Source organism: Dufourea novaeangliae, unplaced genomic scaffold (genome assembly GCF_001272555.1).
Source record: "Dufourea novaeangliae isolate 0120121106 unplaced genomic scaffold, ASM127255v1 scaffold8, whole genome shotgun sequence".
NCBI classification, from domain to species: domain Eukaryota; kingdom Metazoa; phylum Arthropoda; class Insecta; order Hymenoptera; family Halictidae; genus Dufourea; species Dufourea novaeangliae.
In genome coordinates, this window is record NW_015373923.1 from 3,143,638 (window position 1) to 3,163,409 (window position 19,772).

General features: G+C 41.7%; 2 protein-coding genes across 2 annotated transcripts; one reads left to right on the top strand and one right to left on the bottom strand.

The window, feature by feature from the left end:
* Positions 1 to 632: 632 nt before the first annotated feature.
* LOC107194874 (transmembrane protein 192) lies at positions 633 to 1,879 on the top strand. The gene is made up of 4 exons (XM_015584582.1): positions 633 to 681; positions 899 to 1,033; positions 1,109 to 1,505; positions 1,583 to 1,879. Exons 1-4 carry the CDS (start codon positions 643 to 645, stop codon positions 1,825 to 1,827), a joined length of 816 nt encoding a protein of 271 aa, XP_015440068.1. The 5' UTR covers positions 633 to 642; the 3' UTR covers positions 1,828 to 1,879.
* Positions 1,880 to 2,617: 738 nt separating this feature from the next.
* On the bottom strand, positions 2,618 to 8,488 carry LOC107194784. The gene is made up of 3 exons (XM_015584478.1): positions 8,261 to 8,488; positions 5,520 to 5,585; positions 2,618 to 4,188 (listed from the first exon to the last, which is right to left on the bottom strand). Exons 2-3 carry the CDS (start codon positions 5,552 to 5,554, stop codon positions 3,942 to 3,944), a joined length of 282 nt encoding a protein of 93 aa, XP_015439964.1. The 5' UTR covers positions 5,555 to 5,585; positions 8,261 to 8,488; the 3' UTR covers positions 2,618 to 3,941.
* Positions 8,489 to 19,772: the final 11,284 nt, after the last annotated feature.

Sequence of the window (19,772 nt, forward strand, 5' to 3'; positions counted from 1 at the left end):
GATTAATTCGACTTTACGTTTCAAAAATCCTATCGCCTATATTTGTTCAGCTTCCTTTGATTAAATCCAGTACGCCTACAGATATTTGTTATTCTTATTGGAAGTCATTAGCGACTGTCCATCGCACCTTAATTTAGACAACTTTTCTTCTCAACATCCTGTTTCTTGATTCTTCCGAGGGCTGGCTACTTGTTACTGTTCGTACATTCCAACGTGTGGTAAATATTTATTAAGCGTACACACGTATCTTGTCCGTGCAGTCCAAGAATAGATATATGTATTTTTAGAGCGGAGTGATTTTGATGGTAAATCATAACAAGAATCGTGTACCACCAAGTTGAAGGTGTTCGTCGACCTATTTAGTGCAAGTCGAACGACTTTAGTTTCGTACACGATCGTCTTTGTCGTCTGCTGGTGGACATTTTGTTCTTACGTCAGATGCTCTGTGATCGGTCATCATGTAAATTGACATCTTAAGAGTCCAGTTATTTGTACTATGCGTCATACAATGGATTAGAGAATTTAGATCTTGGCTGTTCCGTGAACTGGTTGTTGCTTGCGAAGAAAAATTTCATAACGTTGCCTTGACTCCGGTTATGTACTGGTACATTTTTTCTTATTTTTCGATTCGTTCGTCGTGGAATGGTCAGCCTTGCTCGAAACTTAAATACGTCGCGTAGTGTGAGTACGATTGAAAGAATGTCAAAGAACCTGTGTCATAGTATAATCGTATCCTTTTGCCGTCAGTGTGATGAGTCGTAAACATAACCTCCTCACGTTGTTTTTTGTGTTCGATTCTCAGACAATTTTGAACGTTGCGTTGTATAATCGTGTCTCAATCGTATTGAGAAGTCGTATTAAACGAACTGATTGTTTGTGTAATTGGTGCTTTTGCTAGGGAGCCGTGTTTTTTGATGCGTCCCACAATATGGAGGACGAGGAGTATTTACAACCTGTGTTGACTTCGCAAGAGGAAGAATATTTTCAAAAATTGGATACAATTCCATTTGTATCCGTTCCTCTTATACTTGGCGTAAGCATCGATTTTGTTGAAACAAGTATACAAGTTGTCATAGCATTAAAAGGTTTTCCTCCCTTGTTGTTTCAGGTGTCTTTAGAAATTATAGGAATTGTATTTGTGTCTGTGTGGCCAGATGAGCAAAATAAATGCGACACTTATTTTATATATTTATATCTTCATTGTCTGTATTGGTTGATAATTATGGTGGTCGATCATTTTGTCAAAGCGAAGCATCATGTATTACGTATCTATGGATACCTTGAATTTTATCAATCAACATATCAGCAAATAAGGGCACCCCATTTCATAGCATCCTTGTGGATTACATGCTATTTATTATTAGCTGTTATTTTACATCATACGCATAAAATCAATTACGAACAATATTGTAGAGCATCGGAATGGTTCACCCCACTGAATTACATTGTATTTCTAACTTCATTAGAACTGATGATCATTGTGCCAGTTTATGTAAATTATATTAGTAAGTATACAGAACGTATGGTAACACTTAGAAAATTATGGGATATTGTAGATAAGGAAATTTTTTTCAATTTGTAGAAAGAGTTATGAGATTCAATCAATTGCGTCCACCACCTGATGTTACACGAGAAGAATGGTTGTCCTCTTTCACTCAGAACACATATGCAGGTAGTGGAGAAGTAGGTTACCATCGTGGGGGAACAAACTTGGAGGAGCTGCTAGAGAAGCAGGCAGATTTGATAAGATATTTGAGAGATCATAATGTTAAATTAAGTATTAGAATGATGATGTTAGCAACTCAGCGAACATTACCAGAAGCATAAATCGTTTATACAAATTATAATCGTTTAAGTGAATTACACGCGTAAAAGTAAGAGGAACAAAAGACAAGTGAGAAGAAACAGTAACCAAATTGTTGCAGATTTTTCTAACTATGCTCCTAACTCGTATAAAGCTTTACACAGAGTACGAAAATCTGAATATATAAATTTTAAATGGGAAAAAGGAAGAGTGTGCTCGTAATTTATAGAATCTTCCATATTTGTGTCTTATGCTTATTACGTTTATCGTACAAATATGTTGGTTTTACCTCCATAGTTACCGTACTTTCTTTAGTATCCTTCTTTGTATTTAATGATTTTACCTGTCTTGAATGGTTGATATTGAACATTTTCCTGAACGGAATTAGCGCGTAAAAGTTTTTCTAACGATATAAGTAAACGATTAGGAATAACTTTCGCCATTATGCTAGTATGATCAGTGAAATATTATGATTCAAGATAGGCTGTCACCAATTTATAGGTGGTACTGCCATGAGCAAAGAGAAGTCATGTTATTGGGAATGTGAAATAATTTCTGTGATGAAAATGTATATACATATGTAATGACAACTCGTATAAAATATATATATATTTTTTGGCACGTATAATGCTTATCATTTGTGTGCATAGCATATTTGAACATAACATTATACTCTTTTAAGAATACATTTACCATGTGTCGTTTGACGGCATCGATTCGAAAATTATAGAATTGTTTTCCATTAAACCGTGAAAACGTACAGTGTAGGATATCTGATCAACAATGGAATGGATCAACACGTACATGTTTCTGTTGTACAGTTTAATAGTAACATTATAACACAAGTCTGTACTTATACATTTTTATACATTTGTATATGTGTATATTCCTATAAATGCCTAATAATACCTATTTTACGTACATTATAAACCCAAAGGAATATGCTCGTAGAGGCCAGAAGGATCGTACTTTTCACTTATTGGTCCTACTTTCCGCGAAACACGACGAAATCCAACTATTTTCATTGATGATTTCTGTCGGTCTGCAATAAAAAGTTGCACGACTTTTCCCGATAAAACGTTTACGTAACGTATGATGAAAAAGAAATTCGTTTACAAAAAGCTCTACGTATATTCCCATAAGGCTTAGAATAATTTGCTATCGTACGTACGCTTAGGGTATATATAAAACTAACTTATACGTATGGAACACTCAAATATACAACGCTATAAAACGTACAAGCTTGTACCTCGTCGAGATTTTCCTAGACATTCACGATCGCGCAACGCTTTATCTGAAAAGCGTGAACGACGATATTCTACAGAAGAGTGTGGTGCCGACGATGATGACGACGACAAGTCCTCTTATTCATTTCTGAAAAGTTTGTACTACGCTTAGGCCAGCATATATACTATACATATATATACACATACATGAAACACGTTAGTTCTTTTGTCCCGGGGATTTCACGAACGTACGCCAAGTGTTCCTCATTATTGTCGTACAACTAGAAGTATTTCAGACTTCCTGCTAAAACCAAAAGAGGATCAGTTCCCCTGAAAAACTGATCGCAGCGAAAGAAACGAATTTGCTAAAGCTTGTGTGCACGCAAACATTTCTTTGGCGCCAAACTAAAAAAAAAATAAAAGAACGTTCAATAAAATTCAAACAGTGAACGGGGTCCATTGACACACCCAGTTTCGATCAGCAACGCTTTTCACTGCGTTAACCAAGAAGGTGGTGCGATTCGAATAAATTCAGGCTTTACGTTGAGAAAATCAGAGCGCTCGGCGGGTGACAGAGTCGGCTATGGCGGGCCCAGGCGTCACGAAAAATACGATGGGTGTGGGGTTATGTCGACGTATCGTCTTCTCGCGTGCGCCTCGAGCGACGTATTACGGTAGGGGGAGGGGGGAGGAGGGCATTTACGTCGAACAAGTTGTATTTCTGTGCTCTGTGCACGATTCCTTTCCAAAAAGCTGTTCAATTCACCGGTTAGATTCGAAAGAAATTGGTTGCGTATCGCGAGAAGCAGCGGTGATACTGGTCCAAACTCTACCCACGACGGTTCAGCCTTTGATCAGGGATGGAATCACGCGTGCGTAGCTCCCAGAACGTCGTTCACGCTCGGCGAGGGCTACTCCTCGGCCTCCATCATCTTTAGCATCCTCACGACTTGCGCGTGCTCCTCGAGCAACCTCGCGAACTCATCTCTCCTGGTTTCGGCCTCCACTTGCATCTGCTTGATCCTCTCCCTCGGGCCAGCCGGGCTGTCCATCGGTGTCTCGGACGAGGAATTCTGGGCGCTGTTGTCGTTCGACAAACCGTCTATATCCGAATTTTCGCTCGATATCGAGTGGGAGTCGACGTCGTCCACGATTAGACTATAAACGGAAAATGAAAAACCATTGAAATTCAATGTGAATTTGTCCGTTTTGAACACGAACGATCCATTGGCTACAGATATAATAAGACTGCTATTGTTGGTCGAGGGGTCATGAGTCTGTGCCTCGAGAACGAGCGCCATTTGCTCTATCTTACCATAAGAGTACGAAACCACTATCGCACATACATGTAGGATACACATGAATGATGTGACAGCACAGACGAGAATCTTTCTGTAGCGATAGAAACGTAACTTCACTGTGGGGTTCTCAGGCACCTAAAATCCATGACCCCTCGATAATAATGGCATTCGTAGTCTTATTATATCTGTAGTCACTGTTCGATCGGATCGTATCGAACACACGTAGTAGACACGTAAAAACGCATTCTGGATGTAACCGTTTAACGGGGACGTGATTTTTTGTAGCCGGTCCAAGCTATCGACGTTCTGCCCCTATAGCATTGTAGTGGCAACAATTGTCGCTTGCGTCAATGTTACGTCACTGGTACTGTACCGTACACGTAAGTCACAGGCTATACCGGATAACGGATCGACCGTGTGCATACGTACGTAAAATTAAAAATACATACATAGAATCTTTACTTTCTTTTCGATCTCTGTACACGTTTTTGTCCATCGAAAGGTAATAAACAGTGTATTTCCGTTCGTTGCCAACGGAGTTATTAGAAAAGTGAGGATACGCCGCACACAGATTCCGAAACTTCTTGATTTGCGTCATGGTTCTATAACCATAATCGTTCGTTCGGACTACTTCCTGCGATATCCCACACGGTGGCCTCGATAGAGTCACGAGAATATTTTCTGCCTCGAAAGATTCGAACAGCCGCGACGGGTAGGTAAGATGGAAGAAGCCAGAAAGTGGCATTTAATCGGACCGATGGGTTCGATTTCCGTTCGAATTATGTATTACCGAGAGACCTTCGGGGGTGGGGGGTCGGAATATGCATTCATTATTTGCTAGCCCCAGACCGAATTGACAGGCGTATCAAAGATGATCGTATAATCTGAGAATATCGACCGCGAAAGAGGCCGCCCACGCGAATTTTTCCACGGCGGCAGATTACGGAAAGGTCGTATTGGAGATTTACACCCACGGAAATTCTGGAAATAACAGGCTTCTGTGCACGACGGTATTCGCGGACAAACGCGCGCGCGCGTGTTAGGATACGCGGTAGGCTATTTGCCTATCCAGGTTAACACATTAGGGAACCATTAACCGCGCGCGCATTCCTCGGTTTTCACGCGATGCGTTCCACCTGTCCTTTCGTTCTCGCGTGATCCCGAGATAAAATCCAATTGATTTCTTACCTGAACGCACCGTAGATTTCCCTCCCCGACGTCATCGTGAACTGCAGTATATCAACGTTGCCTACCCTGCAATAAGAAAAAGATTGTTACGTATATTCAGGCCCGGTTAAGATTTCCCAAAAATTGAAGAAAAAGATTTTCGGGGACCTCCTTAGTCGAAAAGCAGGGGGGATTTTTTTGTAATACAGTACATCAAAATACATAAATTTTAAAAAATTGAATTTTGTTTTAAATAAAATTAAATAACCTTTAATCATAACAAAATGGAAGGCTCAGAACGGGGCCCTCCTGGGACGTGGGGCCCGGGGCTATAGCGTCCTTTATATCCCCACTTTGATCCGGCGTTGCGTATATTCGTATAGTTTAGAAGAAAATTCCTTATTACGTTTTATCGACCATACTAAGTGAACGTCTCGTGATTTCGTGATACGAAAAAGTCATCTAATTTTGGAACACAGGCTTAGCACGTGGTAACGCTCTCGTTGATCCCCTCAAGAACAGTAAAATCCCATTCAAGCGAGGTAACGTCATTTTACGACCGGCACGAATGATTCACGAGGATTTTGGCAAAATTTCATCCCGATCGTTACACTGACTCGATTGTTCATGAGGAATCGATGTTTTTAGGGCTTTTACTTGTCTCTTTGTTAAGAAACGCGATCCACGAAAGATGCTTCGTTTGTTCGTCAGGACAACGAGCCCGTGGCATAGTCTGGTCATCAGAAAATATCGGTTCTCTGCAGGCGCGTATAGAACACGTTACAATGACCATTTTCTATTTCATCGTTGTTTCGCTTTCGAAAGCACAGGGATCGACGTTGCACCGTGATTTATTCACCAGAAGAAATCGACCTTACCGTAAATTGCATCGCTTCGTTTCAATTAAGCAGGATCGATCGACAAACGGTCCTCGTATCTGCGTGTATCCTAAGAAAAAGCGTATCTCGTGTTGCCCCGAAACCAGGCTCGGATTATGATTTCTTGTGGCCCAGAGCTATCAGATTTTCGGGGGCCCCCTCAGTTGGAAAGCAGTGGAGGGGGATTTTTTTGTAATACAGCACAAAAAAATATATAAATCTTAAAAAATTGAGATTTATTCTAAATAAAATTAACATTTAATCAATAACGAAATGGAAGGTTCAGAACGGGGCCCCTCTGAAATGTGGGGCCCGGGGCTACTCGATTTCGCTATGAAAGAACAGTAAGAAGAACTTAACGGACGAAAATCGAAACGACGAATGATCGTTTCGCGCGGACGACACGTGCGAGTTTACGTGACGAAAGGACGCCCACGTTAGGTGGTGTTAACACATGGTGGTGGTGCACGGTTTGCGTCACATCCTCCTACGTCATTAATGACACGGGAACATCGAGAATGTTTCGTATAGCACGAGTATCATAGAACGGTCGTGCGGTTCGTCTACAATAAATCGCGACCTCTGTATTAACGAAACAAGATCGGCGGATGACGGTTTATAGGTACACCCACGAGCAAATTCGGTTTCTACTAGGGGAAAAAGTGACGTAAGAGAAAGACCTCCTACTACTTGGTAAATTTATTTCAAGTACTGAAATAAATGTGAAATCAAATGTTAATTTGGCATAAATTTAAATAATTCCCGATACTAAATTTTAGCAGGCCCTTCTCAAACACCACTTTTTGCCCTAGCGGAAGCAGAGTTTGTTCGTGAGAGTACATACACACGCGAATCAGTCTCTCAGACGGGAGCCTTGGCCCCGTACAGCCGAGGCTCGCGTCTATTTCGTTAATAAAATGGTTAATTAACAGTCACGTGAATGGAGAAGCATCGAGAGGATCTTGATGTATGGCATCAGGGGCTTAGGAGTACGTTCGACCAAGGTTGACGTACCGCCTGGCCGGTTGACGGCACACGTTAATCGCGGTGATAATAAACCGGTCGAGAAGACGATATTTCGCGTTGAGGTATGCTTGGTTTTGCTTCCAGAATGCTACCCCCTGACCGTGAAGACCCATGGAACGTAATTCCGTGGGGGAACAATACAAATGGAACTTTCTTGATTCGGTAGAAAGCGGGAATCGACCTTCGACGGTCACGAGGGGAAGAACTCGAGCCTGAACGAGAGAGAGACACGAGTGGCTTGCGACCTCAGACAATGAGAGGCAGCACATACACACACACAAGGGAGATATTCACGAGCCCGTGACCACCTTTACGGGACTAGCCAACAAGATAAACAAAGACGGCAAGAAAGTCGTGACAGAGAGAAAAGTGTCCGTCCTCTCTGGGTATTGTTACACCGGATAAACGTCAGACCCGTTTAGAAGCAATTGTAACGTTTCTGGCTCGAGAAACGCCTCTGTGTACCGATTTCAAACTGGACGTTATTTCCCGTAACGGTTTTTGCCGAGTGTTCTTCGCTCTAGTTGCATAGCCGAATAGGTCTTCATTTCGAGTACCACACGCGGGACAATGTCGGTGGAGTTGGAAGCGTGACCGGCTGTGCCAAACTGCGAACAATAGCTTCCCTTCGAACTTCCTACTGGGATACGAGAATTAATTTTGTTAGGCACGATTTACGGGGGCAACGACAGACAATCGCAAGGAGTCGAGAGTGCAGAGCCAGAAAAATAAAGATGATCGAAACGATGATATCAACTCACGCACCGTCACAGTTGAAAACGTTCCTTTTCTTTCTGCCACCGGTGGCGGGAAATTTCAAGCGAGAAAAACGCAGAATAACGCGTGTTTCGTACCCACCTTCGACTGTAGTGTGCGTACAACAGTTCCCGCTGTGTATCAGCGCGTCCTCTGTAACTTGACTCTCGTTGCTTGCACCAAAGTCAAAGCTCAAGCTACGATGCGACAACGAAGGTGAAGTCCTAATTGTATATCGCGAGAGAAAACGGTTGCGTTCGAGTCGTAGGATCGCCGTGAGAACGTACACCCAAAAGGGGAACCGAAGGGAACGACGTTCACCGCTCGAAAGACTCGCGCAGACTGATCAGCTCGGTCCCTCTATTGCCGCGCGCTGCAACCTCGACCACAGGTTACCGCTCCACCGGAGAAGGGGGATGCAACCGACAAACTTTTATTTCGTATCAATCCACTCCTCCTCCTCCACGCCGCCCTCGCGGTTCGTTCGTTCGTCACCGTTCCCGCTGTTTTCCTGCACTCTCAGAACTAAACTTCGCATCGATCTCCAACAAACAAAGAAGCTCCTGTTATCGATCGACGTTGTCCTTTGTGGAATTTCATTCGTATCCGTTACGTCTGTTTGTGTCCCGCTAGCGCGTCGTCTCAGTGTTCTCATTAAGGTGGCTTCCGCAAGTATTTAATAATCGTATGTTTAGTTGAAAATTAATAGAATATTTTTCGAAGCTTTCGATTGCTACCAAAAAATCGCGAGGAAGATACCTTAAACCGACCACTTTTTTGACAGGCGAGTGATCTTCGTTGTCGCAACGATCCCATAGATTCGGTCGTTTTCTCGATGGAACAATCAACGACAGTAATTTCGTTTTTTTTTCTGTAATTCGAACGAGCAAGTAACGTCGCGAAATCCAACCAAAACCGAAAAGTAATTCACGACAGAAAGTTTAATTGCACTCCAGGGAATCGCTTGGTTGGGAAAAACCTTTTCGAGGTTAGAAACTTTTCGAATGAGAGATGACGGGGATACGGTTCCGAATCGATTCTTCCCAGAACCGGATACCGGTAGCTTATTCAACCGACGGATGAATCATTCCCAATGACGTCCGTGCATCTTTCTGAATTTCAATACAAACGGGATACGCGTAATAAAGGTGAATATATTCCGGAACACGTGGAATACACGGAAAGATAATATGCATCGAGGGACAAATACACGAAGGTCATGAAAAATAATAATGTATAGGTATCTGTTGTGTATGAATTTTTCTCCCAACGGAATCTTTAGCGATCACGTGCGTGGGTGGTGGCAACAGGCAAATGGGTACTCCAAAAATTTCGATCGGTAGCATGTGTCTGTTTTCAGGGTCGTCGCGAAACACTAATCTAGCGCAGGCGAAAACCATACAACTCTTCAGAGAATCCGGTGGTAAATTATTTCGGTTGGACGCTAATTTTGTCGCGGTATGCTATGCTACGCACAGAGAAAGAGAGGGGGGGGGGTTAACCAATATACCTATACCGCATGTAACGAAGCATCCTCGGACCGTTCTCTTCCTCGCTTATCCTCAACGTTCATTCCTTTCTTTTTTCTCCCAGCCTCCTTTTCTACCTCTTTGTCCCGGCTCTTTCGCGGGCATTTGCTCGTCGATTGGCTCCCTATTTTCGCTCGTTAAAGCCAATGTTCAATGTACACACATATACACTGACTGGAAGCCGCCGTCGGGGTCAACATCTCGCTCGAAAGCTGAGAAAAGCTTGCGCCGGTGTCAACGAGCCGTAAACAACCCTGAAACGAGACTGAGGGATTTTCATGAGAAGTGACAGTTCGGGAGCACACGGCCGTTAATTCGTTTGCGTTCGTATGATACACTCTCTCGTTTCCCGATATCTCTTTATTTCTCGCACGAAACACGAGAAAATACATTTGCTTTACGATCGTATCGATTTTATCGACAGTCGAAGTCGAAGTTCCTATACAGGATTTATCGAATCGTTATTGGGTCATTCCATGCGAAATAGTACACTTTTTGGATTTTGTTCAAATAAATGCCCTGTTTTTATACCGGGGAACTATTTAAAAATTTAAAAAGAAATTAGGATATAGCTCTATTTGCTCTCTTTATGGACGTATGTTCAAAAATATGGACACTTTAAAATTGGCCGTACGAAAATTAATTGAAGTGAACGCTGCGTCAGAAAGCATATTCTTAATCGATGTTCACAATCGATATTCGCTCGAGCTATTCGTTCGAAAGTGTGCATTCACATTGATGTCTCGCGAAAGATATCTAGAACGACACACGCGTCGGGAAAGAATTGAACAACTTAGAAACTACGCGTTGCTCGATAAAAGGATTAATTTGCGCGACGCGGTGGAAAATACATAGCGATCGTTATCTGAATGTGATCTTGAGGTGTTAGAGGACGAGATGTGCGTCAACGATACTAATCCTCAGGAATATCGAAGTGTCCAATCGAAGATGAACCGAGTAGGAGAAGTCACGAGTCGGGCCAAGATGAAAACTCTCACCGTGATAAATGTATGTATGTGCGTCAATGCTGATACTGTATCTTATCTGTGTTTTACCGTTCCTGCATGTAGATCGTAATCGACCATCGCGAAAAGGTCCGTCTTCGCGAAATGAAATCATTCACCAATCATTGACCATTGACGTTCGTCACCTATACGGTAGCAGTTTAACCTATGTGCTTTTTCTTTTATTGGAAGTAGCTTAAATTTCTTCAGAAACTTGCTTTGCTATTATTGCTAGGGGGCATCGCGATCTTTGACGCGTTGAGGTGGGGCATGATCCAAAAAAGGTTAGGAACACTGTCCTACCCGGATGGAAACTGTGATTCGCCACGGTTCATCCCGTTCTAACATGCTTTCCCCATGCACACGTTCTCGTGCTACGAATAGTTCGTGCCGTGATCGTTGAAGATACGATGCCTTAAAATACGAGACCAGCGACCGAATACATACGTACATGTATACCTACCCAGCGTCCCGTGCGTCTGCTTTCAAACACGTCAAAGGCATTCCTCGTCAAGGCCATTTCGTTCATAAGGCTGGTACTTTTCCGGATCATTAGACGGACGAACGAGATCGTTTCTGTACAAGTGCACCTTGACAATGCCCGTTATACGCAGCGTTCTACGGAAATAATTAGTCGTCCGCGATTTATGGACAGTTATCAAGGATGCGTCGAAAATATCCTGGGTATTCGAACGGATACATTTCAATCGTTTCGGGCTGTTTTGATCGAACGCAAAAGGGACCACCGGGACCTTGGATTCGGTGCCTGACTCAACGCATCAGACGTACATCCGATATTGAGGTTAACACGTTCTTCTCGCGCCGAAGAAAAGGGAGAAAAAAAACGAACAGAGTTTGTTTCTCTTAGGAAAAATCGCGAGGGCGTCGAGAGATTCCGGACATATCGTGATAACCAAGTTCATAAATCCGTATTTCTTCTCGGCCCATCCTCGTCGAATCTAATCAATCCAAGTTATAACCCCCCCGCCCCTCCGTTCCGAATCGAAAACTTCTTCTGGCAGCTGTTCACTCGTATTATCTCTTCAGTTCCATTAATCGTGTTTCGAGAGGAAAAGCTTCAAGGTTCGTTTCCTTGCTTAACACAATTTTTGTAAAAAGGCGATCTTTCCCGAAAATTTCTCGTGTCGTCGAGCGTTTGTTGGTCGAGTTATCGAATTAAACGCATAACAGTCTGCAGTCACGTGCAGCCTAACCTAAAAGTGACAGTATTTACAATACATAAGAGGTGACAGTAATAGCTTTCGAGATATATTTTTTGAAACTAATGAATTTATAAACAAAAGTAAACGTTCAGAAAGTTACAACAAATTATTCCTTCAATTAAACATATTATATAATAATAAATACAAATAAAAACTTATGTTCTCAGTCAGTTAATACAAAAATTATGCAATAATGTCAAGTGTTATTTCTTAAAGTGTCAGTAATTGGGTCTTTTACTCTGGTGTTCCTCGACGGAAATAACGGAGGAATACGGTTTTCCAGCATGTCGGAACATCCGGTTGTGTCTTGCTTCGCGACGAACGGCTGAAACTCTATAAACCGCGAAAGAGTATTTTTGTCCGTGGATATTATCGATTGCATATTCCACTGGATTAGTTCTTCTCTCTCTTCGGCTGAACAGCTCGTTCGGTATGCAAAACCGGTAGACGATCGGGAGGGATGTAAGTATACGACGTCTCGTTTTGCGTTTACAAATACACAACCGGGTCCGCATAAATCTGTGGTCCATACAGCCACAAGAAATATCTGTACCAACTTGGCCAACTGACACGATCTACGGAAATTCCGTCCATTTTTAGTAACCCAACTGGCGCGTGGTAAGCTTCCGATGCATCGCTGCGTTTCGTATATTTCCATGCGGAAGAGGAATCGAAGTTTCGAGCGCGGTTTTATCCGCGAAAATTCAAACGGTCTCTAGTGACCGATCGAACTATTTCAAGGAACGGTTTTTAATTTAATTTAATTTAATTTATTGCCATTAACCCATTTTATATTGGACCGTTTATTTTGAAAGTGGTGCAAGTCCATTTTCCATTTCATTTTATTTTAGTTTACACTAAATTAAGCATAAATTACGTCATATCTCATTTTTTTTTAAAAAAGGACTTACACCACATTCAAAATAAACGGTCCAATGACGTAATTTATGCTTAATTTAATGTAAACTAAAATAAAATGAAATGGAATTGGAAAATGGACTTGCACCACTTTCAAAATAAACGGTCCATTATAAAAGTTTAACAAAGTCGTTGAATGACACTACTTATAGTAGTTTTAAGTATTCATGTTATTTTCGCAGTATCCGTTAGATGGAAGTTTTGATCTTATCAATTGATTCTGAGAAAAAATTTAGTTTTAAAATTTCTTGGCTACATTGCATATCCTGGCTACTGTATCGGTTTAATCGTTGCGCAAGTGATCGATCCTGCGCGTCAGTGATCATCGTTCGGGGAGCTCAAGGTCTCGAAGGATCACGATTCCGTCGTGATTCGAGCGATATTGCGACTCAGACGAGTTCATGATGTTCGACGGTGAGTGACGTGTCTCAATTCTGATTCACTGCAATGCGTCACGGTGAATAGAGAATCTTATTCTTGGCCCATCGTGGCTCATTGTTCGTAGTCACCTACTTTCATTTGCCCAATTGTATCGTTCGCTTCGCGCGTCACTCTACGACCGATTATATGCAATGCCGCTCGAATTACATACGAAAGTTCAAGCTAATACGACGGACCAGTTTGGGACATATTTCGCGATCTCTTCGATCCTCTGTAGGTTTCAATTTCTCGCGAATCATCCTTGGTTCTCCACCGTATCAATCTAGTTTTGGGAAATCGTTCGTCACGATCGAATGTCAAAAACAATCTACTCTCCCTGTATCGTTCGAATTCCGTCAGCGTGTTGGTTGGTTGGTATTTGGTGGAATTGTACGTGTATACCGTGTGAATTGCTCGAACAACCATGCAACGCGTCCGCCATTAGATATTCCGAAATCCATTAAATTCCCTGATAAGAAATCTATCGACAGTCTAGACGACACCGGTCAACGTTTTTAATTTGCTTTTTCCTCAAGATCGTATGAATAAATAGTGAAGTGTACACAAATAGCTAGCGTGAACGCGATTGTCCCGAGCGCTACGGCCACCGCTGACCCCGTGGACCTTGGACGAGTTCAAATACGTTGCGAAACGGTAACGGATCGCGCGCCGTTCGTCCCAATGACTATTGACTCTTTGAAAATTCTTAAACACCCCATCCTTTCCGGTTTGATATTCCATTGTTTTGCTGTGGAACAGGGAAGGCAGCCTTATTTGTAACGTAGTCACGGAGTCGACGAACAAACCCAGGCGATCTCCTTTAGGGCATGGCCCATCTGTCCCGTTTATTCGCGAGGCTTTAAAAGCTTTCCGCTCGAGGCATCGATCTCAATACGCCGTGCGTTCAATGGTACAGTATGTACTTGCTATTTCGGCGGAATTGTAAATCTTGTTGAACCAACCACTTCGTCTAACGAGACGCGGAAATGTTTCCCCGGCCCTTTTTTTTTTATTAACCACGTGATTTACGATAGACGCGAAACTACTCGACGACGTTGAACGGTGGGGTTCGTGTATGCATCTATATAGATATTGTTGGATGACCAACACGACTAGTTATAGTACAACAAACACCATAGACTCATCCTCAACCAAAACATCCTAATCTCGATTCCTGAATCATCCTCTGTACTTCGTACCCTTCCTTAGTGACACTCTTCCTTGACCATTGTCCCTATCATTACTCATTCCCACCAATAGAATATAAAAACCCGCGAAACCATAGAGCCTTCAAAACTTAGTATTCACTAGATTCCTGAATCATCCTCTGTACTTCGTACCCTTCCTTAGTGACACTCTTCCTTGACCATTGTCCCTATCATTACTCATTCCCACCAATAGAATATAAAAACCCGCGAAACCATAGAGCCTTCAAAACTTAGTATTCACTAGATTCCTGAATCATCCTCTGTACTTCGTACCCTTCCTTAGTGACACTCTTCCTTGACCATTGTCCCTATCATTACTCATTCCCACCAATAGAATATAAAAACCCGCGAAACCATAGAGCCTTCAAAACTTAGTATTCACTAGAGATGACGTGAACTGCTACTTGTTAATCATGAGTGATTCGATTACGTTCGTTCTCAATCACGATTGTTTTTCACAGTGATTCGTGATTTTTCGTGATCGTTTCTGATTGGTGGAGAAATAACAGTTCTTCACACGCGAAACAAAAATTCGAGTTTTATCGTATAAAGTGAACGAATAACTGGAAACAATGATGAATAACGAATAAATTAATGATTATAAATTATAATCTACATGTTACCTAGCAAATCATTCTTGTAGAATTTTTTGTTTTTTTTCTACGGATTTTTAAAAACGCAAATTTTAATGTAATTCATCGTAAAATCATATTGAATACGTTTTTCTGTTTAAAGATCAAGGACTTACGATCGCAGTGAGCATCCTCACGCAAGATAAAAAAATCGCAATCATGGTCGTGAATGAAGTTAAATCACGACCATGATCGTGATTCGGCGATCACTGTGATAAATCACCGTTAATGATTTTGCACGCCATCTCTAATATTCACTAGTCCCATGCAGAACCTAGCCGTATCGATAAAGCCTCTAAAAGTTATCTTGAAAACCTGTTGTCAATTCCCTCGGAATCCAACAATATCAAGCATGGTAAACGCGTTTCGAAATGGAAAATTAATAACGCCGTCGCAATATGGCGGTCGTGTGGGAAATACCGTTGTTGTTTGTTCAGCCGGCTAGCTTCCCGCGCGCCTTTTAATTTCCGTGTTTACGGTGTCCGTTTGTACACGGGACGATCCGTCGGGCACGTATGCGAAGAATCGGTGAAATAACATATAGCAGACCGAGAGGGCGGTTGAAGGAGCACCGTGAAACTGAGATTACACGAACTAGAGAGCGAGAGAGAAAGAGAACTAGAGGATCTCGTTCAACACCAAAATGGCGGTGGCTCGCGGGGTTGGAGACGGCACGTGTTTGACAGCCTAACCCAATGGCGTAACGACTGATTGTATAACGTTTACATTTCCGGATTTCTCGGAAAGATTTTGCAAATCGGATCGATACCGTCACGATACGTATTATCGTTCGACATTTGTTCATCACTATTCGAGAGGGATATAACGAAAGTTACGAAAGCTTTCGTCTCTTTACAATTATCTAGAGCTTTTCTATAGTCGAGACGAATTCGCAATTGACGTCTAATGATAGTTCTGTAGTGAGGTCGAAAGGTCCCTGGTAGATTTTCGTTCCTACGACGTTGTTATCGGAAAAATTCTTATCGCTGCTTTCTGAGCCCTACGCCTCTGTGGCTCGACCACCCCCGTCTACCACCCTCCCCTCCCCCTCCAAGTACACCCCTAATGACGTCATAGGACAGTGGCGCCAACAAGCCTGCACTGACGTCAGCTCGGGATATTGGGCAACCGAGTTACCTTTGTGCCATGAATTCCAGATTCTCCTGTCCCGTTTCGCCCGACAGAAAACGACGGAATAGCAACGATAGCAAAAAAGATCATTGCTCTAGTCGTTTAATTCGTGTTTCTTCACCGTGATCATCTACCGATCTTGAGGATTTTCGTTGAAAGATTTGGACCTGGGGGAGGACTTGGGGGTAGTTCAGAGGAACGTTCCACCACCACACACATACGTAATATCGTGGCTTTATCGAACCGTAGCTGTAGAGCCAGCACCTTCGTCATCGATTCACCATGACAACGCGGCAATGACGATTTTCGCTCGTCATTCCTTACCTGAGTTTTTCAATTCGCGACCAGTATGTTCGTCGATTGGCCCGTTCTAACTAGACCACAGTTTATTTTTATACATGCACGATAAACGGCGTATCGATATACATGTATACATATATGTATACACTTCGTCGAATTAACTTTTCTGCCGGTTGTTTCACGAGAACGGAACGGCTGGAATTCATCTTGCATAGAGACGCTTTCACGAAACTAAGAGCGTCTAGCCTAGAAACACGTTCGTTCCGTTCGTTCTATTATTAACGATGGAGAAGAGATCGGGGAAAATGGAAAACGATGCATAGAATACGCGAAAGAATTTGGAGTATCAAAAATTGTGTTCAATGACGCTAGTTTTAGCGCGAGCATTCTAATTTCACGGTTTATCGTCGAAAGTTGGATTGTTACGAATAATCGAATATTCGAATCATTCGAAGACTCGAATATTCGAATTTGATATTCGAAGTATTCAAACTATTCGAATTATTGGAAATATTCAAAGTATTCATATTATTCGAATTATTGGAAATATTCGAAGTATTCATATTATTCGAATTATTGGAAATATTCAAAGTATTCATATTATTCGAATTATTGGAAATATTCAAAGTATTCATATTATTCGAATTATTGGAAATATTCAAAGTATTCATATTATTCGAATTATTGGAAATATTCGAAGTATTCATATTATTCGAATTATTGGAAATATTCGAAGTATTCATATTATTCGAATTATTGGAAATATTCAAAGTATTCGAAGTATGTATTCGAATTCTTCGAATAAATTATCCGTAGGTTAATTCGCTTGAAAAATAATCGAATGGGATGTCCGCTGCGCTTCGAATGCGATTAGGAAGCTCTATTCCCGCGACAGACGTTCGTTGGAAACTCAAGAATCCCGGAAACACCGGTGACGCTGATCGATCCACGCCGTTTCGTACACGTTTCCATGTGCATTTCAATTTACGTGTGCGTAGTATGCATATAGGTGTTCACGTTGAGATCGCAGGGGCCACCACCTGTCTACCGGTCAACAAGCGATTCATTGTCATCGAACTGTACCCGTTTTATTCCCAGTGTATGCGTCCGTGCATTTCAACGAACTCGGAACGAATGAGCTGTCATAAAGGTGGCAACGCTCCAAAAACGTCATCGCAATTAACCGTCGTACACGGGACTGTCAAAACTGTTACTCTGAACAATCCATAAATACTACCGTAGGTTACTCGTACAACTGGAAGTAATACGATCGAATCGGTGAACGAACGTCTCTGTTAGGATACAATTTTACACGACCGGGGAAAAATAAATATTTTCCAAAACTGAACGACGTTTGTCGTTAACCGAGCCACGTTATTTTGAAAAATGGTGTGAGTTCACTCTTCTATCTTGCACGTTCATCTCTGATTCGGTTATATTTATTTTTATAACCACAGGAACCGAATCATCGATTTCCTCGAAAGTGGACTTACAACATTTTCAAAATAAACGGCTCGATTAAGAAACGGGGATGGTAGAACAGTCACCTTTGTCGCCTTCTCGAGCAAGCAGCTTCAAAGAAATGGTAAGTTATATATTTGGTAATCAAAAAGTTACATTTTTTAATATAAAATAATCATTTTTTTAATTTCGCCTGGAACGAAGTATTCGAAAAGTTGCAAGAGTGGTACACGTACGAATTTATTTAAACCGAGATGGAATGCGAATTTTGTTTGTTTGAAAATTTGGCAGAAAACAACCGTTGACATTTGACACGAGAAGTATTCCTCGTGCGTATTCTCGTGCTTACGTCCGTTATCCCAATTTCTCGACGATTCATTGTTGGTTATTCGCGCGCGCGCCTTTACAGTGGAACGGCCATGCAAACGAACACGGATCCCCCGTTTTTATTGTCGCGACGATGACGTCAATTCTCTCTAATCTTGGCGCTCATTTCTGAAAATTATGATAGTACTGACAGGCCAACGTACGACGCACGCTGATGGAACGTTTCGAATAGAATCATCGGTTTCGTGATTACGACCCTCAGAGGCATTTTCCAGGGTGGCCCAAAACTGACTAGATCATTTAAAAATAGAATAACTCTTTTACGTATTAAAAACTGACATTTATTTTTAATTGAAATTATTTTCAATTAGATTTGTAGATTATGTCCTTCAAATGGCCACCATTTTGTTCTTGGCAATGGCGGGAATTTTTGAAAAGTTATTACATTTTTAAATGATCTAGTGACTTTTGGGCCGCCCTGTACAAACAATTTCGCCTTGTCTGTCCGTAATTTCTGATTGAAAAAAAATAATAAATCACTTCGTACGTCGTCTCGATCGGTTTATTCCAGCTTGAAATAAGTAATACCAACATCAAAATCGCGATACTATTATTACACGTCAACCGAATAAATCATGAATAAACGGAGTACATCGTTAAAGATTAAACGACTGCTACCAAATGAATTCTACGACTTCGATTCGAAGTAAACGTCGAGTCACGTACAAATACCGATAAATCTGCGATGATTCGACGTTTTCCACTCGTCGATTGAATTTGTTCCAAGGATACGATCCACGTTCGGGGGCTCTTAGATGCATCGGGAACGTAAGCATTTGTGCACGTACGTGTTCATTGACGCTTTTACTATCGATTTGCATGGTTACCGTATTAACGACCGATGTTACGTAACGATAGCCGCAGCAAGGTCGACGCACGAGACCGATCACGCTGAAAGTTATACTTTCTCCAGATACGTACCCTTACGAGCAAACCCGTTATCGGACCCAACATCCCACCAAACATCCCAGATAGCACGCAGACTTAACGCAGACAGGTTAAATTTATTTTAACAATTTTTTATGTTCTTGTCTAAAACAGTACTTGGTATATTATAGGAAGGGGGAACTGAGAGTTTCGGAAAAGTATGAAAGTAAAATTATCGATGTTTATTTAATCTGTCAGAATACGGGGATTCCTATTGGTGAATAATCGCGAATATTTTGGTTGCCCACACAACGGTTAATCTTCAGGTGGAGGTGTTTGGGATAGAATAGAGACTTTCCAAATAAAGTGGTCCAGTGAAATATTCAAATGCTAATATTTATTATTGTATAAGTATAGACAAAATAGGCATTGCGTGAATATACAGTGCGTGCTACAGACATGAACGTGCAACGTGAATCAAAATATAGGAACATCGGAATAATATTATCTTTCTCGAACAGAGTTGTTTTTCTC